This window comes from Leucoraja erinacea, chromosome 22 (assembly GCF_028641065.1).
Source record: "Leucoraja erinacea ecotype New England chromosome 22, Leri_hhj_1, whole genome shotgun sequence".
Lineage (NCBI taxonomy): Eukaryota > Metazoa > Chordata > Chondrichthyes > Rajiformes > Rajidae > Leucoraja > Leucoraja erinaceus.
Window position 1 is genome coordinate 16,140,429 of NC_073398.1, and position 26,012 is coordinate 16,166,440.

The following is a 26,012-nucleotide window of genomic DNA, read 5'->3' on the forward strand; positions in this document are numbered from 1 at the left end:
AATGTCCCAACTCCATTTTGGATCTTACCAAATATTCTTAGAAAATCAACTGACACACAAGGTTTATGACAATCCTTTTTTTGTGAGACTACAAGACCCAGAATCTGATCGGATTATTAATCAGAAATGTAAGTTAACAACCACTTATTTCTTTGATGAGCATTCTGTTTTATGTCATGAATTGAGAGTTTGTTCATTGTCCTTATCAAATAATAAATTATAGGAGATACACTTTCATGAATGATAAAATCATTCCATGATCAGATATGTTCCTCCTGTTAATGTTGACGTGTAAGGAAATCGGTGGTTCATAAAATGAACAACTAATGCAATACAACCCGTTTTACATTGCGACAAAGTTAAAATTACCCTTTGCTCCATAGTTGGTCCTCTTTCAGTCAGCAATGTAGGGTTTATAGTGATGTATCAGAACTAAGCTAACTCAACATTTCATTGGAGCTGGAAATGCTGCAGTTCATGATTTCAAGCAAGCCATGAAAGCCCCAACTGTACATAACAGGAAATAATTGCACTACAAGGACAGAAATGGAGCATCAAATGTATTACCTGAGACCATTACGTGATTGTAGCAATGACCCATAAATCAAAATGCTGACTTGAGTAAGACTAAAACTCAATCAATACCTAAGTCCAGCATGAGTCATTATGCACAAAAAAGGAAGAGCAAGCAGACCAAATAGATGAAAAACTATAGGCAGAGTTTCCTGATATAAAATTAAATTATCTCATTGTGCTGCTGTTTATTTCAGAAAACAATGGTATCACAGGCTGATTACAGGCTCAAACATACTGGAGGGTCATAGAGTCATAGAGGCCCAACTTGCCCACACCGGCCAACTATATCCCAGCTACACTAGTCCCATCTGCCTGCTCTTGGTCCATATCCCTCCAAAGTTTTACTTCCATCCTTAAGATTGCCTTCAGCAAGGAAGATCATTTGTTGGCTGCTCACAATACAATGTGACAATTGAGAACTGCACAGCACGTTTCATTTAGAATGAAAACAGCAATTGGAATGAAAAGGCCATCAAGGCTGCCCAGTTAAATTTATATAATTGTCAATTCTCCATCAAAGATCGTAAACAACTATAGCCCATATAAAATGTCAATTTTCCAAACTTCACAATACTTTTATAAACCCCATTCAAATGTGGGTGACAATTTCATGCAACAAACTGATATTTTGCCACCTACCTTATTGTAGTACTGGACCAGGACGGAGTGCCACTGCCCATCACTTACTCCTCCTTGTACGAAGGGGGCCACTGTCGTCCTGGACTCACCTGTTAAATATCAACAGTTCGGTTAAAAGAGTGCCAAGAATATACATTAACCCAAGAAACACATCTGTGAAACATAGAACAATGATCCCCCCTTTATCCTGAACACTCGCTGTGAAGTTTCCTGCATTATGGATCACAAAGTTGTAATGAAACCGACCAAATGCTTCAGTTAATTTAATGGCTTTTCCACCCATGTAATCTTTACTTGTTTTTTTGGAAACTTTGTGCACTGGTTCATCTTTAGCTTGCTCCAAAGGTGATAAATCCAGCGATGACCGTATTATTCTAATAAGAAAAAGATTTGTGCAGGAGAAACCGAGTCGCGAGCGAGTGGTATATTTTGATCAGTGCAGTCAACTTCAAACTGAGGGAATTCTGAGAAAAGCATGCAATATAGGTGATGACCAGCCTTTTCCGATTAATGCCAGCGGTTCTGCAGCCTGCACATGTTCAGCCAGTTCATTCATTTCCATGCACAAGTGTGAATGAGAGAAGTAAGATATAATTTCAAATTCATTTAAGGCACTTGATTGTTGTAAGTGTTATTGGTTTTGTGCCTTTATTCTTATTAGTTCTTTAAGTTAAAAATAAATAACTCTTTAGCCGTTTCTGCGTGTTTGGCTGGGCACAACTAGCTCGATAGGCAGGCTGATTTTACTGGCTATCAGAGCATTTCTGTGGGCACGTCAACATTTACAATGGCTTGACCTCTACTGATACAGAGCCAGCTTTGAGAACCGCAATGACACTCAAAGGTCTGCTCCAACTAAGTGAGCAGGGAATTCCAGATCAGAAATGTATTTTCCTCCGGTCCAGTGTCATTCATTGGTCTTCATGCATGTAAAATCAACTAACATATTGACTTACACTTTCCTGTACTTTCTCTAGAGTCACGCATATTTTTATATTAAAAGATGCTAATCCTACCACCTAATCTTATCCTACTATCATTCCAGACCCTGGTTTGCAGATTGCAAATTGCTGAGTCTTTCGGAAGAAGCTCAAGGTGATGGATTTTCCCCACCACTTGCATTGTGACGAGCTGGGAGATGGGAGGAGACGGAGCCGTATTGCATTCCTTGAGGAACAAGTTCAACTGTTAACTTAACAGTAAACATCCCATCAATGTGAATCACCCGATTTCCCCTGACCCCTCCCACATAATCCCGGATTCAGCAGTCAACAAGCATGTCAAATGAAACAGACAACGAAACAGGCAAATGAAGTAAAAACCGCAGATGAGAAGGGTAAAGATCTATTTTCAATGTTTTTCTTCACATGGCCTGCCTGGGCTAATCTTTGCCATTCTCGTCTGCTGTTTGGCCTTATTTGCCTATTGAGAAAGCAAACTCAATATTCCAATAAAAACAAGTTCAATTAAACTATCAAGTTTCAACAAGCAAGCTTGAAGCTTTCGATCCAGTCTGTTGGACATGCAGTAATGCGTCCCACAAATTTTTTTAAAGGTTAAAAAAAACGACTATGAAATGTCTTTGGTCAGAGAAATACGAAAGTTTATCCGAGTGACTGAACGAAAAATAATGTATGTCATAAATAATTAAATCTGAATAATTCCTTTTGGATACATCACGTAATAAACCAGGCATATTGTTGACCATATTTGACATTAGAACACATCAAGTATCATAAAATCATATTCACAACTAGAAAAATAAAACGGTGATCACTAGAGCCAGGATGTTTATGCACTATAAACAGTGAAATAGGCAGGCAAAAAGGCATAATAAAATCACAAAAAAGGCACGAAAAAGGCATTTATTGACAAAAAAAGGCATTTATTTCCACCACCAAAATATGGTTAAAAATGATAATATAAAAGTTTACTACACGAAATGACCTGGTTGCACATAATTACTAGCATTTTTTTCAAACTATCTGGTGTGTCGTCTGTCAGACAGAATATGCTTCAGTTGTGAAAAACTTATTTCTACCTCAGCTGATTGGTGCATACCCGAAACAAGCTACAGACTCTACATTCATGTGGATATCTTGTGCATTACAGCTGCCTTTGAGAACCTTAGCTATGTTTTCTATTTCTTCAAGATCTTTGGCTAAAATCACTCTCACAATTTCCTTGTATGTCTTTACCTACATCACCAGGAACCTTACGAATACCATCAGTTACTTTGTTGAAAATGTGCAGGTTATTCACTAATGTTTTGCCATGTTTCTCAAGTGAAGTAGTAGCTTGTGGGAAGTAGGCAAAATTGGAAGCAATAAACACAAGATCACGGTGGAGGGACTTTTTCTGCATGATTTCACTGACGATCCTGACTGCAGCAGATTCTTCTTCTTCAAAACAGTTGACGATTTATTTTATCTTTTCAAAATTTGCAGCATAATAGTGTACAGCAGAGAGCCGTGTACCCCACCTCGTCAAAATAGGATGAGGAGGTAGCGGAATCTCGGGTGCCATTTCCTTGAACAACTGCACAGGTGACAGTGTTTTGAGGAAGATTTTCTTGACATTGGAAACTAGGCGATCGACATTTGGAAACAAGCTACATATGTGCTTGGCAATTCTATGAAGTCCTTGAGCTAAGCATGTCAAATGCAACATTTTGGGGAATAAAACTTTGTCACAAACAGAAGAACATTCTCGTGTTTTATACCTTCTGGCCAAAGTACAGCAAGTGAAGATATAAACAACTGAGCAATAGTTGAGCTGTTTGACTTCTCCAATACTTCCGATGTCAACAAATACTCCTTTGATGGCTGACCTGCCTCCAGTGTACCAATGACCACATTGGCAACATAACTCCCCAAAGCATCGATTGTCTCATCTATTGAGATCCATATTTTGTTGCATGCAACTTCATCTCTAATTTTCTGCACAACAATGTTGAAGTTGCTTTCAACATAATGTTTCCGTAATGATGACTTGCTAGGTACATGTTCCTCTGTGTATTTCTCTAAAACACCTCTGAGAGGTTTGTTTTCCAATTTCCAGTGGAATTCCAGCATCATTGAATACCTTGCACAGATCACTCGAAAACTCAGATTTGCGACTGGAGCCAGCAGTAAATGCACTGAGGAGAGAAGCTTGGGTATTTCGCTTGGGTAGTCTACACCCCAGCAGCATCAACATTGACTTCTCTAATTTTAGATAGCCCTTGTCTTCTCCCTCCTCCCCCTCCCCTTCCCAACTCTCCTTCTAGTCCTACTGTCTCTGCCTCTTCCTTGCTTTAGTCACATCAGTCTGAAGAGGGGTCTTGGCCCGAAATGTCACCTATTCCTTCTCTCCATAGATGCTGCCTCAACTGCTGAGTTTCTCCAGCATTTTTTGTCTACCTTCGATTTTTTCCAGCATCTGCAGTTCTTTCTTAAATAGATCTTGGAGAAGACGGAACCAGCGGACAGCGGTACGAACGAATGAATGACCGACGGTGGCACCCCCAGTTTCGCCCCGGCGGTGGAAGCTTTCTTGTAAACACGTTAATAATAACATTAATATTAATGTGTTAACATAGAAAACGTCATTGTAATCACGGTACAACTAGAGAAAATAGCACAACCTTTTAGCAAAACGGCAAAAAAAAGGCTGATTTAGGCATGAAAAAGACATTATCCTGGTGAAATCATCAAAAAAGTCATGAAAAGGCATTGATGGCAAAATCCTGGCTCTAGTGATCATTAATAGAGCTGCAACTATACAAAACTGTACATCTGTAACACTTTTCCTATGAAAGCAAAAACTTGGCAAAAAGCGGAACAAAACTTCATAGACTGGCGGAGATCCAATAAAAGCTGACACTTCAAAACAGTGTTCAATATAAACTGAAGACACCCACTCCTGCAAGTGTGATGCAGCATTGATCTGTAGGTTCAGGCAGAAATTTCTCATTGCAAATTGCACATTAAACCAATATCTAAGAGAGTAGTAATCATTTCCAGGTGTAAATATACCCATTGGGACATTAGCCCAAGAACCTGCACGGTCAGGTCACCTCGTCAGGACTGATATTTCATGGTATTGGTGATGCATAGTTCTTCATACATCTCCCTTGAGACCATGAACTGCAGCTTTTACATGCAAACTACAATTTTCAATTAACATTTGTAGTGCACTCAAAACATCCGCTTCAGAGGTTAAGCATTCAGCCTATTCTGTTCATGCTAGTGGAAAAGGGGTAAGCCAACCTATGTCAACCTTCCAGCATTTGGTCTGCAGCCCGATGGGTTATAGCCCTTCAAACAGATATTCAAGAACATTTTAAATGTCGTAACATCCTAAGGAAACAGCAACAGAAGCAGACCATGTGACTCATAAGGAAGCCTGAGGTTTTTTGACCTGTTGAGTTCCTCCAGCACTTTGTATCTTTTCTACCATGTGCTTTTTGAGGTTTGCGCCTTTAAGGTTCCACAGACATACACACCAAGCTTCTTCAGTTCCTCCACTCCTCTCAGTCAACTGTAATCTTGCATATTTCCTTATCTTGTCACACATCTTTTGATATCAGTGTGCCTTCTTTAACCCTAGGTGACCCTATTACCTTGATGCAAGCTTTCCTCACTGTCACTCACAAGGCCAACATTTTGCATTATCTAAAATCTTCTTTGTCATGCTTTCTAAGTCAATAATAAATATTTCAAAAAGCAAGAGAACAAGTAATAAACTCTGTGAAATTCCAGAAGTAACAGCTTTCCAGTCACAAAAATATCCATCAACCAATACTCAAGGCTTCCTGCCATTTGGCAAATTGTGGATCCAATCAGCCTTGAATTTCCCTTACATCTCAAAGGTCAGATTGTCATTGATACCCCGTCAACGGCCTTGCTAGAAATCACATACATCAAATACACCATCTTTATTGACCCTCATAGCTTCTTCAATTAGGTTGGTCAGATATAACATTCCCACACCAAACCCCAATTCATCTTCCTATTTTAATGAAGGTTTAATCTGTCGCTCAGAATGCATTCTAATAAAGTGCCACAACTGAAGTTAAACTAACTGGCCTGCAATTACTCAATTTATCCCCTCTTCCTTTAATAGTTCCACATTGGCTGCCATCCAGTCCTGTAGCATAATTTGTGTCACCACATGAGATAGAAATAAATAATCCAAACCTCTGCCTTTTTCTCCCTTTTAAAAGCCCGAAATAAATTACATTGAAGCCTGGCCTGTATCCATTTTCAAATAGGTTAATTATCTTAATACTATCTCTTTTACTATGTTTATCTCATCTAATATTTGCCTTTTCTAGATATTATTCTGCCAAGACTGTCACAAAATATTCATTACCCAGATCCTTTGGCTCCACACACAGAATCCTTTACTAACTTCACTCTTTCCTTTCTTATCCTGTTATGTAATTATAAAACATCTTTAGATTGTATTTGCAAATGCCCCCCCCTCCCCCCACATCTCCAACTTACTTTCCTAACTTCCTATTAAACTTCCCTACACTGTCTATTCCTTCCCAGGATTTACAGGTATTAAGCTTTTGGCAAATGAAGAAAATTGCAGGAATTCTGAAAAATAAACAGGAAATGCTGGAAACAGTCAGCAGGTCGGCCAACATCTCTGGAAAGAATAGTAGTGTTCGGACAGAGATGAGGAAAAAAAATTCACCCAGAGAGTTGTGAATCTGTGGAATTCACTGCCCCAGAAGGCAATGAAGACCAATTCACTGGATGCTTTCAAAAGAGAGTTAGATATAGCTCTTGGGGCTAATGGAATCAAGGGATATGAGGAGAAAGCAGGAACGTGGTACTGATTTTGGATTATTAGCTATGATCATGTTGAATGGTGGTGCTCGCTCGAAGGTCCGAATGGCTTACTCCTGCACCTATTTTCTATGTATCTGTTTTTATGTTAGTGTTTCAAGTCACGACCACTTGTTGAAGCTGGGATCTAAAAGTTCTTGGATGGGATCAAACCTGCTAATGTGTTAAATTGCCAGAAGATTAGGCTGCCTTTAGCCAGGAGGTGCATACACAGAGAGGAACTACTCCTTCAATTAGCCTTGTTTTAAAATTTTATATTCCCTTAAAACTAAACAAAATGTGCAAATTTAAAATCATCGACGCACTAACTCCAACATTAACTCCAAACACTGTAGCGTTTCTCACTGGAATGCAGCATACTTCATATCAGACCACCAGATACATACAACAGCACAGTCTATCACAATTATCTATAAATGTCAAGTCTTGAACGAAATTTGGGGTAATCTGAAGTATGTAACAAAGAAAATCTCTTGCTCTGGCTTTTTCTATAATAGCATCTGGTTCATATCCTTTAACAGTTGGGCAATTATAAATGAACTTAAAACAACCCACATATGAAGATTAATCAAGTGGTACTGTTGAAGCAGATCATAAAAAAAGTGGACGAGGTGCAGCAGTAACACCTACTTCAATGTCTTGATGGCAATTGCAGAGCACAGCTGGAATGGCAGTGAAGCCTGTGCTCCATTTGAATATCTGACAGATGAAAAGATTATAAAGAGCAGGTATCTGGTGACTGGGGAATCAGAAACATTTCAGTTAGAAATTTATTTGACCAAAAAAACAAGTGCATTTTCTGGTTAATCAGGTTACCAGACAAATTCACAATGCTGGAGTAACTCAAGCGGTGAGGTCAAACGCTACCTAACCGCTTGAGTTACTCCAACACTTTGGAGTGAATGGACGTAGAGAGGGAGAGGATGTTGGGGGTAGAGAGGGGAGGGAGGGAGGGAGGGAGGGGGCGGGTAGAGCGGGAGGGGGGTAGTGATTGAGGGGTGGGGGGATCGCGGCGTCACAGGGAAGGGCTGACTCCTGAACCCAATACTCCACCAGAGAGGGGGGGGGGGGGGGGAGAGGGGGGGGCAGAGAGGGGGGGGCGAGAGGGAAGGGGGGGCCCGAAAGGGAAGGGGGTCTGAAAGGGAGGGAGGCAGAGAGGAAGGGGGGATAGAGAGGGGGGGGGTAGAGGGAGGGGGTAATGACCATTGAGAAAGTTCTAGAAAAGCAGTCCAGGAAGCTTGGGACTGCTTGTGACATTGGAAGCGCTCGTGAGTCCGCGTGAGCCCACGGAGGCGCTCGGAAGCAGCAGTACAGAGCCCACTTGCTCGTTCTTTCAGCGTCTTTTCAAGCAAGGGGGGTGAGGAGGAGGGGGGTGACATCACTCGCTGTGCGTGGAACATAGCGCAGCAGACCGCGACGAGAAAGTTCTTGAAAAGCAAGCTAGGAAGCTCGTGAGTGCTCGTGAGCTCGAAAGCCATCAGAAGCGCTCGGAAGCTGCAGAACAGAACCCACTTGCTGTTTCATTCTCCGTCTTTTGAAGAACTAAGGGGGGGGGGGGGGGGGGGAGGGGCCGGGGAGACAAAGGCCCGCGCCCACGCGGGGGGGGGGGGGGGTGACGTCACTCGCTGCGCGTGGAACATAGGGTAGCATGCCGCGAGGAGCAGAGCCATTGTGACGTCATCAGCAGACCATCTCATTTATTTTCCAAGTTATTTGAAACTTTTGACCATTTTCATAAATAACTCGTGAAATAATGCATCAAATTTTCAGATAAGGCATTTTTTGACATCATGGCGTAAATCTCAATTGGAATATGTAAAACTTTCACCGTTAGAACGTCGTGTTTTCGAGGACATGTGAAACGCATACGAACATCACACACAAACACACACCCCAGATCAGACTTTTAATAGTTACTAGACCAAGTGGGACCCGTTGGGTCCCGTCCCCTCTACACGCGGCTGCGGGGGGGGGGGGGGGGGGGGGGGGGGCGGCCTGGGGCATCACACACACACTATCCACTCCTCTACCACACCCACACTAACCCCCCCCTTTAATATTATCTCAATATTAAAGGAGGAGAGGAGGGGGAGGGGGAGGGGGAGGGGGAGAGGAAGGGGGAGGGGGAGAGGAAGGGGGAGGGGGGAGAGAGAGGGAGAGGGCGGATTTGAACTCGGTGAGCGGGCGGCGGGCCTCGGGAGCGCTTGGAAGCCCTCGGAAGCCCAACCAAATGACTGCGTGTTCAGTGGCTTCAATCCAGAGCCCGGGGGGGGGGGGCAGCTGGGCGGATGGCGGGGCAGGCCTGGGGGGCATAACTCGCAGCAGGTGGAAAACTGTGCCCTGCAGGCTGCACGTTGAAATCAGTGCGCAGCGGGCTGTGACGAGCAGAGCCATAGTGATGTCATCAGCTCGTTAACTTTATAAATTATTTTAGATTTGTGAAGAATTTTAATAAATAACTCATGAAATAATTAATCAAATTTTCAGATAAGGCTATTTTTGACCATGGCGTAAATCTCTATTGGAATATGTAAAAATGTTACCGTTAGCTCGTTATATTTTCAAGGAGATGTGAATCACAGACAAACAGCACACAAATAAATACACACACACACACACACACACACACAAATAAATACACACACATCCAAGATCAGAGTTTTAATAGGTACTAGACCAAGGGCAGACCCGTTGGGTCTGCTCCCCCAACGCAGCCGTTCCCTACCCGTCGCCCCCACGGGAGACGTGGTCCTCCAACTCAAGTGGCTCAGGAATGAGCAGTGCGGCTGGTTTTAAATGGCGTCTTTGAGGCGAGATGTAGGCGCCAGCATCCGTTATGGGAGGCGACAAAATGAGTGAGTTGGGGGGGGGGGGGGGGAGAAGGATTTAATGAAAAATGTGGACATAAACATAACGAAATCTAATGAGGAGTGGATAGTTGGAATGAAAAGTGAAATGTCTACCCAAATGGCTGCTTCTATGGGTGAGAAGCCTGTTTATTTTTGAAATATTGGGGGGTGGGGAGGGGGGGAGAAGGATTTGATTAAAAACGTGTACTTAAACACGACGAAATGTAATGAGGAGCGGATACTTTGAAAGAAAAGTGAAATCTCTACCGAAATGGAAAAGATGTCAGCGATTGTGCGTCTGGATTCGGCGTGGCAAGGAATCAAAGGAAGAAATGCAGCCGGCAGCCGTGCATGTAAATGGATCCATTCCGATTGGACATCTGCGAGCATCAGCCATTCCAATCGGACATCTGCGAGCATTGGGCATTGTGACATCACACGATGGAACGAATCAAAAGGCAGAAAGGCAGCCAGACGGCAGCCGGTCGAATGGCACGAGAGTATTATATAATAATAGATATGATACGATTCCGCAGGCCAAATTTCTGTGTATACATAATCCCTTGGGATTTACACTGAAAAGATATTACTTAGATTATTATGTGCTTTTCCTTGTGGAAAAAAGCTGCTGGTTTGCATATAACTTTTTAGGGCTGTACCAGTGTGTACTGTCATATAGAAAGCACTGCTTAGATTATTTGATTTAAAGTGACATTTTAAAACAAAAGTTGGGATAGGCAGATAGAATTGTGAATAGGAGGGAGGAGGGATTTGTAGCCAACATGATATCACCAAATGGCATTGACGCCAGGTACAACACTGCAGTTGTTAGGTCGTGTCCTTGGAATAAATTGTTTCAAGGGGCATATAATTAAAAAGCAGCACAAACAGCATTAGTGGAGGGTGTGGAAGATGTACTACTCTCCTCCCCAGCCTGCACCCAAAGGGTGAGGAACACATGACACAGTTGAAACGGTTTGATAAGACCAAGAGAACAAGAATGTGAATGATGCTGAAAAAATATTACACTGATTCAAAATTATAAAAATAATGACTCCATGTGAGAACAGATGCTTCTCATCATTTTCTGCCTGGATAAACTTATTAGGCTATGGGAAAGGGTGTAGTTTCAAGAAAAAAAACGCACACTCTTTGTTTTAAGTTATCCACTGCAAATCTGTAATACAAGCCCTGAGGGAGGGAGGTAATAAGCACACATATACATGAACCACTTACTGTTACTGAGAAATGTGAGTTTATTAATGCAGCCAAATTGTATTATGAATGAATGATGAAAAACAGTGTTATTTTGATTACATTACTGACCTCTGAGTTCTTAAAAAACACTTTACGATTGTAATGATTTAATTGTGCCTTTGAACCCCTTCTAAAGTTCAAATTCCCACTAAGCGCTCCATGTTATTGATCCATATATGGAATTATTTTACAGAAGTGAATGAATATTTTTAGCTCAATCTGATTCTCACGTTCATTTCAGTCTGAAGGCACTTCTTCCCACGATTATTTTCTACTTCCATGGTTGCCGAAAGTGCAATGCTTTGGCGAGAAGATCTGAAATTATAAGCTGCAGATATTCTTTGAACTGCAGGAATATTGTTCTGTGAACAGAAGGTGCACTTTGCACGTGGATATTTATTCCCTCCATAACTGTGGCACGGTGGCGCAACAGTAGAGTTGCCTGGGACCTGGGTTCAATCCAGACTCCACAGTCTGTACGGAGTTTGTAAGTTCTCCCCTTGACCTGTGTGGGTTTTCTCCGGGTGCTACGGTTTCCTTCCACACTCCAACGGATAATTTGGTTCCGTAAAATTGTAAATTGTCCCTCGTGTGTGTAGGATCGTGCTAGTGTAGGGGGTGATCGCCGGGCGGAATGGACTAGGTGGGCCGAAGGGCAGTTTCCGCACTGCATCTCTAAACTAAACTGAAATCTGATTGTGGATGGAGAAGATATCAAAAATTGGATGTTTTGAAGGCTAATCAATACATCATCACAGGCCTGGGTAGTAAGTAAAGTTTGCAACCTGTTAATCATCTGAGGGAAAGGCAGGTGCGTCAGAGTTTGACAGAGGCTCACATGCACCTCTTCAAACTTTGTTGTTCAGTGCATTCGGTGCTCCTGATGTGGCCTCCTTTACAACAGTGAGACCGTGTAAGCTAAGTAACCATTTCACTGAACACTTGTGTTCGGTACGTCAAGGCCTGCTGACTCTCTCAGCTACTAACCTTTTAACTCCACTTCCCATTCCCATATCAACCTCTCGGTCCTGGGCCTCTCCATTGCCAGAATGAGGCTAAGCTTGGATAGCTTACAACTCAACAGCCCCCTCACTCTCTCTTTCCTTTGTTCCGCCTCTCACCCACTCCGATCTGCACCCATTTCTCCCACCCACCACTAATAAGGGCGGCCCGGTGGCGCAGCGGTAGAGTTGCTGTCTTACAGTGCTTGCAGTACCCGGGTTCGATCCAGACTACGAGTGCTGTCAGTAGGGAGTTTGTATGTTCTCCCCCTGACCTGAGTGGGTTTTCTCCAAGATCTTTGGTTTCCTTCCATGCACCAAAGACGTACAGGTGTGCAGGTAAATTGGCTTGGTAAATGTAAACATTGTTCCTAGTGTGCGTAGGATAGTCTTAATATGCGGGGACTACTGGTCGGTGTGGAACCGAAGAGGCCGAAGGGCCTGTTTCCTCGCTGTATCTCTAAACTAAAATAAACAACCGTCTCCTTCAATCTAGACCACCCCCCCAGCTTTACATTTCATTTTTCTTTCCCTCCTTCTCTGACACCCTTTGCTCCCTTTCATTTTCAGCTTTATCACTTTCTCCATCCATCTGCCAACCAACCCCTCCTCCCCTGACACTTGCATCCCACCCCATCTCTTTTCCAGCTTTCTCTCCCCCACTACAATCAGTTCACTGAAGGGTCCCGACCAAAAAGTCACCTGTCCATTCCCTTCACAGGTGTTGCCTGACCCGCTGAGTTACCCCAGCACTTTGTGTTTTACTCAAGATTCCATTATCTGCAGTTCCTTGTCTCTCTATTTCACCAGGCCTTTTTATATTCAAAAGTCTTGCAATTAAGGAAGTGGGGAAGAATGAGACCTAGTGAAAGATGGACATAAAGCAACTGATTGTATGGATACAATGCAGAAATGCTCTGAGAAGCACAGCAGTTCTGAAATTAAGTGAAACCAGGTGAAATTTCTTTAGATTCTAACAGTTGGTAGAATCGAAGCACAAATGGACTGAGATGCAGCACATCTGTTATCAGACTCATGAAATGATCAACTCAAGGCTTGTAACATGTCAGGTCTGTGTGCAGTTCTTAACTTTGTAAACCTGCTCAGTGGAGCTATGCATAAGGCATTTATATTTTAAAATTCTATCTGCTGCAAAGACTTTTAACTGACGCAGTTTTACAATTAAAACATTTTTCACCATTCAGATTAGGTGGGTGCTTCAAGCAACGATTTAAAGTTTCTCCTTCTAAAAACCACCAAGTACTGAAAGCCTAAGCAGGTAAGTCAACATAAAACTGGTCTCGATCAAGTGTGTTGCCAGTGGAACTGATCTGGAACTGGGCATATATTTTATTGACGTTTTGGGGATTTCAGGAAAGAATTAGATAAGCATGAGGGAAAATAATCGGCACAGCCACAAGGAAAGACAAGGTGGCTTGACAAGTAACGAGCTTGTATGGATTTGATGGATCAAATGACCTCTGACTATGCCATAATGATTCTATAATGAACATCCAGCTCAAGTTATACATTTGATTTTCTATGGTTAGTTATGCTGGAATAAAGCATCAAACTGCATGCTGCTCAACAATGTTCACTTTGGCAAACACAAATCCTTAATGGCCAATTTCACGTTTTCAAGAAATTATAATTGCTAACTTACCTGCTGAGAACGTCAGCTGGATTTGTTCCTCAATGATCTCCAGTGCAATGAAATCATGTTTCTCATTAAAACGTCCATTATAAAGTAGCAAAGCATTTCCTTCCTTTGTTGCAAACCTGCAGCAGAGGGAGAATGAGAAAAATGTATTGCCAATTAACAAGGCATGCAGGAGCAACTAGAAACAAATCATTCCTGATGTTTTCTGCCAATTGCATAAACAGTATTTTTTAACTTAACCAACCATCAAATGGAATATTGGCTTTTACATTTAGTTGGAAATGTAAATTCATGCATTGACACAAGACGATGTGATTGTATTTTCATTTCATAAATTTATTGAGAATTTGGAGGAAGAATCAAATTATATCTTCATTACGATCTGTCTCTTCAAATTCAATGAAGTTGATCTTCTATCAGTTGCACAACAATGTAGATATGCCAGTCCGATAGAGGCCCCTACCAAACCCCTGGATGCAATACACTTATTTGGCCAATATGGGCCTCAATGCTACAAATCCCAACAAAAGCTTTTAATGCTATCCAAATCTAATTTTTTTTCCGCCTTCCATCACAGCGAGGAATGTGGAGGAGTCACTGTGTTGGATGTTTATGTTAAAATATATTTTGTTTGTTTTGTTGCTTTTTATTGGTATGACTGTATGGCAAATCAAATTCCTCGCATTCGCAAAACATACTTGTCTAATGAAGTATGATTATGATTGATACAAGTAAAAGTAATAACTTCCCAACATTGCAGAAATTCCAGAAGGAAATTCTTGTTAGGATACCATCTTGCCTCTGTCATCCTAACTCCCAGCTTGGGCATCTATGAAGCATCTTCACTAATGTAAACAGTAGAGACGTACAGCCTCTGAATCCCACTCCTGTGCCTGGTAACATTCGCAGAAACATGTGGACTCATCCAAGGTACAACTGGAGAAATGCAAACTAGAAATGGCTACAGTTGATTAGTAAGTTTGCAGACAACACCAGCATTTGTGGAATTGCAGACAGTGAGGAGTGGTTGTTAAAGTATATGGTGGGATATAGATCAGCTACAGAAATAGGTGCAGAAATGGCAGATGGAGTTTAATCTGAGCAAATGTGAGGGGACACTTTGGGAGGACAAATGTTAGCGGAAAGTATACAGTTAATGGCAAGACCCTTAACAACATTGAAGCACAGATGGGTCCAAGTCCAAACCTCCTTAAAAGTGGCAACACAAGTAGACAGAGTGGTAAAGGTGTATGATATGCTTGCCTTCATCCATTGAGGCAATGAATTCCCATGTAGAAGCAATGTGACTCCAAGAATCAGGAAGTCATGTTGCAGCTTAAAGGAATTTGATTGTGGAATATTGTGTGCAGTTCTGGTCACTCCATTACAGGAAGGATGTGGAGGTTTTGTAGAGAGTGCAGAAGAGGTATACCAGAATGTTGCCTGGATTAGAGAGTACTACCAATAAACAGAGGTGGACAAATTTGGATATCTTTCACTGGAACATCCCTGGTTGAGGGGAGACCTGATAGCAGTATATAAAATTACGAGAGGCTTCATGATACTCTATTATAGAGTAGACAGTTAGAACCTATTTTACCAGGGTAGAAATGCCACAAATGGAGGGCATAGCTTTATGATGAGAGGGGGAAATTTTAAAGCAGATGTACACGGACACGGACTCCGCCTGGAACCTGCTGCAAAGGGTGATGGTGAAGGCAGATATAAATGTGGCATCAATGAGGCTTTTAGATAGGCACCTGATAGGATAGGTTCAGAGGGATATGGGCCAAATGCAGGCAGATGGGTCTAGTATAGATGGAACATGTTGGTCGGTGTGGGCAAGTTGGGCCGAAGGGTCTCTTTCCACACTGTGCAACTCTATGACCCTAATTCCATTGGAAATTTGGCTGGATGAAAATTATCAAGGGTTTCGACACGCTAGAGGCAGGAAACATGTTCCTGATGTTGGGAGAGTCCAGAACCAGGGGCCACAGAATAAGAATAAGCCATTTAGAATGGGATGAGGAAACACTTTTTCACACAGAGAGTTGTGAGTCTGTGGAATTCTCTGCCAGAGGGTGGTGGGGGCAGGTTCTCTGGATACTTTCAAGAGAGAGCTAGATAGGGCTCTTAAAGATAGCGGAGTCAGGGGATATGGGGAGAAGGCAGGAACGGGGTACTGATTGGGGATGATCAGCCATGATCACATTGAATGGCGATGCTGGCTCAAAGGGCCGAATGGCCTACTCCTGCACCTGTTGTCTATTGTCTATTGTCTCTGGTCCTTTCCAATTCTAAGTGGCGGCTTTACCAAGAATCACAAAACTACACTAAATAATGATGAAAAAAACCTGCAGCAGACCCAGTAATAGAATCAACATTTTAAAATGTCATTGTGAGGTCAGAATTGGTACAAAAAACAATCTTATCAGAAATCCTATTCTACATCCAGGATTTTACATATTATTTTTATGATAAGCAGAACTTTGAAAATGTTCACACACATACACTGTGAACTTGATAGTTAGCGATAAATACAATCAAAAGCAATACACAGTTTGACAACTTCATGCTCACAGTGACAACGGCTGGACTTATCATTAATGTGCTCTTGTCTAGATTTACATTTCCAGTTATTTAGGAAATCAAGGAGCAGTTTGTATATGAGATTGGCAGAGACTGACAGAGGAAGCTCCTCAGGTCTAGCCAGAAGCAGCACAGAGCTCTTCTTTAAACTGTTCTTGTACAAACAATCCATTTAAGCTCGATTAGCAGGAGGGTTTTTAAGGGTTTAAAAATATTTAGCCTCCTTGAAGTTAAGCAAGTCTCTAGAATGGAAAGTCACTATTTCCATTTAGCCTTCCCCGTTGCCACCTTGTATCAGAGATGGATGAGTGGCATGAAATAAAGGGATTCTTATAAGACTGATGCCCCCAAAGAGACTCAGTATCACTAGTTATGACAGTGGTAATTAGGATCAGGTGTCCTGAAATAAAACCCTTTGCATTCCAGAGGCAATATGCATCAGTATCCAGAAAGCACAAGCTTTGAACCAAAGATAGACGCAAAATGCTGGAGTCATTCAGCGGGACACACAGCATCTCTGGAGAGAAAGAATGGGTGATGTTTCGGGTCAACACCCTTCTTCATACAGATACTGAAGAAGGTTCTAGAACCGAAACATTATCCATTCCTTCTCTCCAGAGATGCTGCCTGGGGCTTTGTCTATGACCCTCTATAAGGTCAACCTTCAGGCCCCTGCGCTTCAGAGAGAAAAGACCTGGCCTATCCAACCTCTGCTTATAATTCAAAATCTCCAGTCCCAGTAACATCCTTGCAACATTTTCTGTTTAATGACATTCTTTGTAAGTAGGACAACCAGAACTGTACAAAGTACTCCAAATGTGGCTTAACATATTTTCTATAGCTGTAACATGATATCCAAACTCCTGTACTCAATACACTGACAGACGTGAACAATGCCTTCTTCACCACCATGTTTACCTGTGTCACCACCTTCATGAAATTATGTACCTGCATCCAAAGTTCCTCTGTTCTACAGAGCCCTTTCATTTACTGTAAGAGTCCTACCCTGGTTTGTCCTACCAAAATGCAATACGTTGCATTTCTCTGAATTAAACTCTTATCTGCATCCAACAGAGTCTGCAGTTTCTTGTGTCTGCCATTCCTTGGCCCATTTGCCCACCAAATCAAAAATCCCATTGTAATCATTGACAACCTTCTTCATTGTCCACTATACCACCAATGTTAGTGTCATCTGCAAACTAACTAACCATGCTCCTACATTTACATCCAAATCATTCTCACCCAGGCTACTTCAACAACATCTCTTAAACCAATGACCTTAAGCACCATGAAAAGCAAGAATAGCAGTTGCCTAGGAACACCGCCACTTGCTTGTCCTGCTGCAAGTTACACAACAGGTCACGTGGAAGTTTACTACAGGTCCTTAATCGCGGCTGGATCCAAATCCTTAAACCTTCTGTCCAACAGCACTGCGCTAGCACCTTATCAGTGGGACAGCAGCAGTTCAAGGTGGTGGCTCACCATCACCTTCTTAAGGCCATTTAAGGGAGGGGCCATAAATGCAGGGCCCAGATCCCAAAATGAATTCATTCACACATATCCCCATCAGTTGTTCTTCCAATACTCCCCACTCACTCAGTGCTGTAATATTTAGATGACACAATTTAATCTCAACTCCAGTCATGACTCTCATTGTTCTTTATCCCGCTTGTCCATCTTGGATTTTAAAATCAGATGCAGGAGCCTGAACAAAGTTAGGGGGGGGAGAGTAATTACATAACATGTCGCTAGAGCAGAACAGAGGAATGCATGGGTAAATGAATAATTGGAGAAAGGAAATGTAAGATCATTATGGCAAGGATTACTCAAAGGATATTTGAAATGTTTGGGGAATGTCCTTGTACACATAGTGCATTGTAGACAAGTATTGTGCAACACTGAGTTCATTAAACGTATTGTAAAAAAGTATGCAATATATTCAGGAAGCCAGAATTAATCTGGAGGAACAGAACTTTAGGCATAACTGGGAATAACTGCCAACTGAGTAAACAGGTGATCCGTATTACGAGGACGTGTTTAACACACTTACAGCACTATGCTGCTGAGCCACATGGATCATTTACTACAGTGCACCGCAGCACAGTGAATCCACACATGCACTGAATCAATTAGCAGGTTGAGAAAAGATGCTGAAAGAGACAAAAATCCCACTAAGGTTTTCAAAAACAAAATGCATAGCTAATTAGCAATTTGCATTGTTTAAAGAAAAATTATGGCAATATGTCAAATAGTCCACATTTCTATTTCTCTGTACACATTTCAGAATTGCAATTTTATTTCCAAAGCCCTTGAGTACTCTGCCTGGTTGTCTCCATTCCAGCACAAGAACACACATTCTATAAGAAGACTATTAACCTAAAGGGCCTGCCCCACGATGCGAGTTCACCCAAGAGCTCTCCCGAGTTTTAAAAAAAAAATCAAACTCGTGGTAAGTACGTACAATGTATGTAGCGGGTACGTCGGAGCTCGTGGATGTCTCGTAGCGGCTCGTAATACTAACAGCAGGTACTCGGGAAATGCGGAAACTCGTGAAGTTTTTTCAACAGTGTGAAAAATTTCCAAGAGTAAAAAAACACTCGTGATGAGGTACCACGGGTTTGATTTTTTTTTAAACTCAAGAGAGCTCTTGGGTGAACTCGCAACGTGGGACAGGCCCTTTACTCAGTAGCCAATCCGAAAGCCAAATAATTGCCAAATGGTTTTGCCATAATACTGTGATTTATTTTTTCTGACGTCTTTGTTGCATTAATTCCGTGATATCTGCACTGGCCAACTTTCCTCAGAGATGGATGTGGGCAATAATTATTTGTGCTTTCATGGAATCACTGGGGTGCCAGGCGTAGCTGCCGCAGTGACGCCAACTGGTTTTGTGAAGGGCTCCAAGGCTGGGACAAGATGAAATAAATGGAGAATAAAGGTGTTTGGAATCTAGCAATCTGCCTATTATATGCAGGGCTCTCCAATTCATTAACATGCAAGAAGTAACTCTTGTGCAAGGTAGAGCAATGAGAGACATTGTCCAGTAGCGAGACAATTTGTAGCTCCCTGGGGAAAGTGCCAAGCTTATCATTTAAAATCAGGCCAACCAATGAAAGAATACAATTCAGACTGAGTAAAATGTAAAATCAAATAAATCGCAGAGTTTTTTTTAACAGAAACATATCACCAATCTGATCATATTGTGCCAACAGCAGCTTACAATTCCTGATTTACTCATGGAGTGTACAGCACACAAAAAGGCGTTTCAGCCCAACGTCCATGCTGACCAAGTAGCTTAACCAACTGGTCCCACTCACCTGTTCAGGCCCATGTTCCTCCAAATCTGCCGTATCCACGAACCTGTCCAATTGTCCTTTAAATGCCGTGTCTTTGAAATGTCGTAATTGTACCTGCCTCTACCAATCCCTCTGGCAGCTGTCTTGTACGGACTTTGTACGTTCTTCCCCCGTGACCGCGTGGGCATTCTCCGAGATCTCCGGTTTCCTCCCACATTTCAAAGACGTACAGGTTTGTCAGCTAATTGGCTTGGTATAAATGTAAATTGTCCCTAGTGTGTGCAGGTTTGTGTTAATCTGCGGGGATCGCTGGTCAACGCGGACTCAGTGGGCGAAGAGCCTGTTTCCACGCTGTATCTCTAAACTAAAAAAGTAAACTACATGCCCCACTCTGTATGAAAAAATTTCCCTGCATGTAATTTTAAAATCTTTCCCCTCTCACCATAAACCTAAGCCCACTAGATGTATATTCCCCTGGTCTGGTGAAAATACTATGGCTTTCTCTATGCTCTTCATGATTTTATATGCCTATATAAGGTCACCTACAAACCTGTATGTCTTTGGAGTGTTGGAGGAAACCGAAGATCACGGAAAAAACTCACGTGGTCATGGGGAGAAAGTACAAACTCCATACAGGCAGCACCCCTAGTCAGGGTCGAACCTAGATCTGTGGCACTGTAAGGCAGCAACTCTACCACTGCGCCACCCATTGGAGACACTTTTTGTCTTTTCTTTTTAATCCTTTTTCCAGTATTAGTTAACAATGAGTAATCCTTTACTTGCCCTGCAGTGTTGTCTTGCAAGCTGGAAAGTCCCTGTTTTTAACCTGACTCATTTTGGTAAATAACCAAGTGCAAGTATAATGACAGGGTTTTGCAGCTCTGACAGCTACACTAATTTAAGATCAAGACTCTTAATCCTCAACTCATGCCACTTTCATTGGGAATGTTAATGACATGAGCTTCTCTCCAGTCACTCATACTTACATGAGGGAGACGGTGAAATGAAACCTCTGCCGTAGACCCTTGAAAGTCACAAAGGACTGCGGAGGAAAGCTCCGCGTTGTCATCTCACAGTAGGGCCTCTCATATTCATTGGATGTGCATTCACACCTGAAGCCACCAACAAGCAGATTGATACACGTCCCTCCGTTCTTGCAGACACCGGGTGCACATCGGCCTGATCTGGTACTCACTTCACAGTGTTCTCCTGAAACACAGGACAAAATAAACCATCAATCATTTAAGGTAGACAAAAATGCTGGAGAAACTCAGCGGGTGAGGCAGCATCTATGGAGCAAAGGAAAAGGTGATGTTTCGGGTCGAGATCCTTCTTCAGACATTAAATGATCAATCATTTAATATCATGCCTGGCCAGCATTCACGTCATAGTCATAGTGTAAAAGAAGGCCCTTCGGCCCAACTTGCCCACAGTGACTAACATGTCCCATCTACACCTGCCTGCACCATATTCCTCCAAACCTGTCCTATCTATGTCCCAGTCTAATTTTTTCCAAAACGCTTCTTAAATTGTTTCTTAAAGAGAATCAAAAAATTGCACATTTTTCTTTACTTTGTCTAGCATTTCCCACCTAAATGCAGTTCATGAAAATCCAACATTCTATTGAAAAGACAGAAGCCACCCACGTGAGGCTCATCTCCACTGATCCAAGTCAACACAGTGTCTCGGCCACTGTTATTTAATGGAAAATGAATCAAGTCCACCATGTTTGCAATTGTGCTGTTAGACTAAGAATTAACCCCCCCTGCAGCTACTGTGATATTATGTTACAATTGACTCAAAGTGTTAGAACAGCAATAAATCAACTTGAATATTTAACATCAACAAGCACAAAGCTACGGTTTCAAACTACCTCTCTACTTGTTTCGGCTAGTTTCCAGAAATTATTATAAGCAGGAACGTTGACAGTTAGAACTTCACAGTGAACAGTAGGGGCCAGGGGAATGCTGTACACAGCAACCGCATCTTGGAGTACAAGTACATAGTTCTCTGTAAGTAACATTGCAGGTAGTTAGGGTGGTGAAGAAGGCTTTTGACGTGTTGGCCTTCATCAGTCAGGGAATTGGGTATAGAAATTGGGATATTATTTTACAGTTGTACAAGAGGTCGTTTTTGGAATATTGTGTTCCCTTTTGGCCATCCTGCTACAAGAAAGATTAAGCTGGGAAGGGGGCAGAGAAGATTTACGAGGATGTTGCCTGGACCTGAGAGCCTGAGTCATAGGGAGAGTTTGGGCAGGCTAGGATGTTAGTCGCTAGAGCTCAGAAAGCAAAAAGGGAGTTCTTACAGAGCTCTATAAAACTACGAGGGAAATAGATAAGGTGAATGCACAGTCTTTTTCCCCATGGTAAGAGAATCAAGATCTGGAAGACAAAAAAGACACAAAGTGCTGGAGTAACTCAGCAGGACAGGCATCATTTCAGGAGAACATGTTTAGGCGACCCTTTTGGTTCAGGATTCTTCTTCAGGCTGATTAATATAAAATGTTGGGATAAGGAATAGCAGCTGAATTATTGTATAAAGCCAGTCTATAGGGCCTGTCCCACTTGGCCGTCATTCGCACGCCATTTACGTGACCTGCTAGCGAGTGGGTAGCGTGGGACGGGCGCATGGAGTGGTGTGCAGGAGAGTGGACTTCGTCCTGCACGAAATCTTCACGAGCAACCGGCCTGTCACGTAAATGACGGCCAAAGTGGGACAGGCCCAAGACACTGGCGCGGCGCAACATCTCACATCCACCAGCAGCAGAAGCAGGCAAACGATCGCCGAGCTCAGCCTGGGGCTCACGGCCGTTGCCACTTCTACTCCCAGAGCGGGGCCAAGACGATTGGAGATAGACACAAAATGCAGGAGTAACGCAGCAGGACCGGCAGCATCTCTGGAGAGAAGCAATGGGTGACGTTTCGGGTCGAGACCCTTCTTTAGACTGAAGTAGAGTCTCGACCCGAAACATCATCCATTCCTTCTCTCCGGAGATGCTGCCTGTCCCGCCGAGTTACTCCTGCATTTTATGTCTAACTTCAAATGACGTCACGCGCTCCAGATGGTTGTGTGGACGCATGATGACGCGCGTGACCATCGAGCGTCAGTCGCTATCGGCCTGTCGCGTAAATGACGGCCAAGTGGGACCGACCCTTAAGTCACTAGCGTTCTGAAGCTACCTCTGGCAAACATTCCATGGAAATTGGGAACTAGAAACACTGCCTGAATGACTGGTGGACAGAGGCAACAACAATCACCACCTGAGGACCAGATCAATAAAAATATGTGGATTTGTAAAGCATTTTTCACACTATACTACCGCTGATATTAGGTTTTGCATAGTTAGGAATATAACCTTCTATTTGATAGACTTTGACAATGAAAACAACTCTTTCTTTGTAATAGGAACACCAAACAAAATCTGGAATGGGAATTATGCAGTTTGTTGGGCTTTTGCCAGTAAGTGAGAAATACCACTAACTACTTTATCAACTTGGTAGAATCAATATAAAGCCCATGATGTCATTCCCACTATAGTTCATTGTGCCTGAACTTTACTTTTATAAGCTATTGAAAAAAAATGTTCGAAACTTGACAAATGATTTCAAGGAAAAAAATCCAGGTTTAGCTGTGGGTACACAAATTTAATTAGGCCATTTACCAAGTCTCACATGCCAATTAGTGTCATTGCAAACACCATCAATTAGGCTTTTCATTTTCAAGTGCCATGACACTTCATCACTAGCTTTCAGTGTTTTGTGATCATTTGGCTTACATGGACAGGACAAGAGGCGGTCTCTAAAAGGGGAGATTGACCCATTATCCAAAGAGCTAGAAAAGGGTTTTTCGAAATCCCATCAATTAATTTTCGCCCACTGTCATTCTTTCAGCAGGCTTCCATTTCATTGCCTCTGCATCTTTAAAAAAATGTGCAAAATATAAACTGGAAACCAAATATTAGCAAATACGCAGCAAAACCAGTCAATTTTACCAATTCTTAATTTTTAATTATAAAACTCTTGACATTCAGATAAATGTATTCAATTTTTAATATTCTGCACGGCTTTATGAATGTTTTACTGTGTGCCACTCTGCATGAAAAAATATTAAATGCTTCCTGTTGTTCTTAAGTAAAATTATTTGCATTGGTTAAACATCAATTATGCTGTTTAAACAATTCCGTTCAGCTTCCCCCTGGGAGCCTTCAAGCACATTTCCGAGTCTGATAATGAAGAAAATCATAATGCACTATAAGTATCATGCTAAAAGTTGATTCCAAACAAACTTTTGCCTGGAATTGAAAAACAGGTGGCTATTTGGCACTGTAAAAGAGTTAAAGTGTTTACCCCTTGCATTTTCAATGCCTAACAAGAAGCGTTTCATTTGGCTGATATGCCCTGTTAAAGCTGCTTGTTTCTAAGCAATCAATTGTTATTACTGTACATGCACTCCACTGACGTAAATGCTGCATGGGTAACAATACAAACACAATGATCTGATAGTATCTGGGTAACACTGACAAATTTCAAACAGACAAAAGAGCAAAAACTCAAAAAGTTCCATCACATTTACAAATTCTGTTGATGAGCCCTCTGTATTCAAGAGAGTACAAGCCACACTCATTTGAAAGCCATATTTCATATTTCTCAGACATATTAAAGACACTGTGTGTACAAAACATTCATTTTCCCAACCACAGTGTATTTTTTGTGCTACTTCGATAATTATGAATATCCAACTGAATGTGTTTCAATGGGGCTTCCAGCAAAAGACTATTTATCATTGTTTCTTCCATCAGGGTCATGTTATATTTCAGTGGTATGTTAATTGAAACAGCAAATTAATTCATGCACTGCAAGTAGAACAGTGGAACACACATAACAGGTTTATAAGAGGTTACGGTGTCATTTAACAAGAGATTTGTGAATCCTAGTTTACTGATGGCATAAACCTAAATGGGCAACTGAAAACTTATGCTTTAAAAAAAATCTGAAATGGAATATGGGCAGATTTGGGCAAGGAAGTGGCAGATAAGTGTACAAGTGTACAACATTTTAGCAAAGCCAATGCTAATAGAAATATTTTTTTAATTGTGAAAAAGATAAAAGTTGGAAAATGAAAGAATTTGGATGTATTGTTACACACAACTGTAAATGAACAAAACATGGCATGTGCTGGTCAGCGTTATCCCAGCAGGACATAACTGGGGAAGGGGGATGGCATTGGAACTCAGCATGAGGGTGGTAGGAATTAGGATGGAATTAGGAAGGTCAGGAGCATCATTGATCAGAGAAGCTGAGAAACAGTGTTTGGGGGGAAAGGGTGGTGAAAGGTGAACACCATTATGTTTGAGGGGGAGAAGAATGGGGATAAAAAATGAGAACACAGAACAGTACAGCACATGATGCCAAGTTAAACTGATATAATCTACCCGCATATGATCCACATGCAGGCAATCTCTGCACGCCATGTGCCTTTCTAAACAAGTCAAGAGTGTTTTATTGTCATATGTCGCCGATAGAACAATGACATTTTAGTTGCAGCAGCACAATAGAATATGTAAACATAGTACACTGTAAATATAATAAACTAGAGAGAAAAAATAGTTCAGTGTGTGTATATATGCATACATACAAATAAACACACACACACACACACACACACACATATAAGGTACACATAAATGCTGGAGAAACTCAGTGGGTGCAGCAGCATCTATGGAGCGAAGGAAATAGGCAACGTTGCGGGCCGAAACCCTTCTATACACAAACACAGGTACACACAGAAAAACAAGCAAAGCCTCTTAAATTAGCAACTACATGCAGTACAAGATGTCTGCCACAGGAGCAACTAGGGAAAGGATTGCAGGCAGGCAGGAGATCAGGAATACTGTGGAAAACGGGTGGGAGAGGTTTCAGTGCGGCATTGTGGTAGTCGGAGGATTTGGTCAAGTTCCTTCTCTTAAGGTGCTGTTCCTCTGCGGCGACTGAATTGGCGAGTTTAGAAGAGTTTAGGAGAGTTTGAAAAAATGGCATGTTGAAGACCTCCTTCGATTATGATGAAGACTCTCTCTGAGTACCTTCGACTACCTTCAACTACCCTCAATTACCTTTGAATAACACGCCGACCTACTACAACCTACTTCGACTAAACCTCCGAGTAAAAAAAGTATTGATTTTTTCCATGGCAACCTTTTTTTACTCGCGGGCATTTTTTAACATGTTGAAAAATACGCCACAACCTAGCTGAGGCCTCGAGCACGCGGGGACCACTCTCGTGCATGAAGGAGAGTTACAAAGACC

General features: G+C 42.0%; 1 protein-coding gene across 5 annotated transcripts in view; it reads right to left on the reverse strand.

The window, feature by feature from the left end:
• celsr1a (cadherin EGF LAG seven-pass G-type receptor 1a) overlaps window positions 1-26,012 on the reverse strand; it is a 265,949-nt gene that overhangs the window by 89,253 nt on the left and 150,684 nt on the right. For all 5 annotated transcript variants that reach the window (XM_055653028.1, XM_055653026.1, XM_055653027.1 and 2 more), the window contains exons 4-6: window positions 20,694-20,916; window positions 13,826-13,941; window positions 1,216-1,304 (exon numbers count right to left, since the gene is read on the reverse strand). In XM_055653028.1, the coding sequence (XP_055509003.1) occupies window positions 1,216-1,304; window positions 13,826-13,941; window positions 20,694-20,916 (428 nt within the window). The remainder of the gene's footprint in view (window positions 1-1,215; window positions 1,305-13,825; window positions 13,942-20,693; window positions 20,917-26,012) is intronic.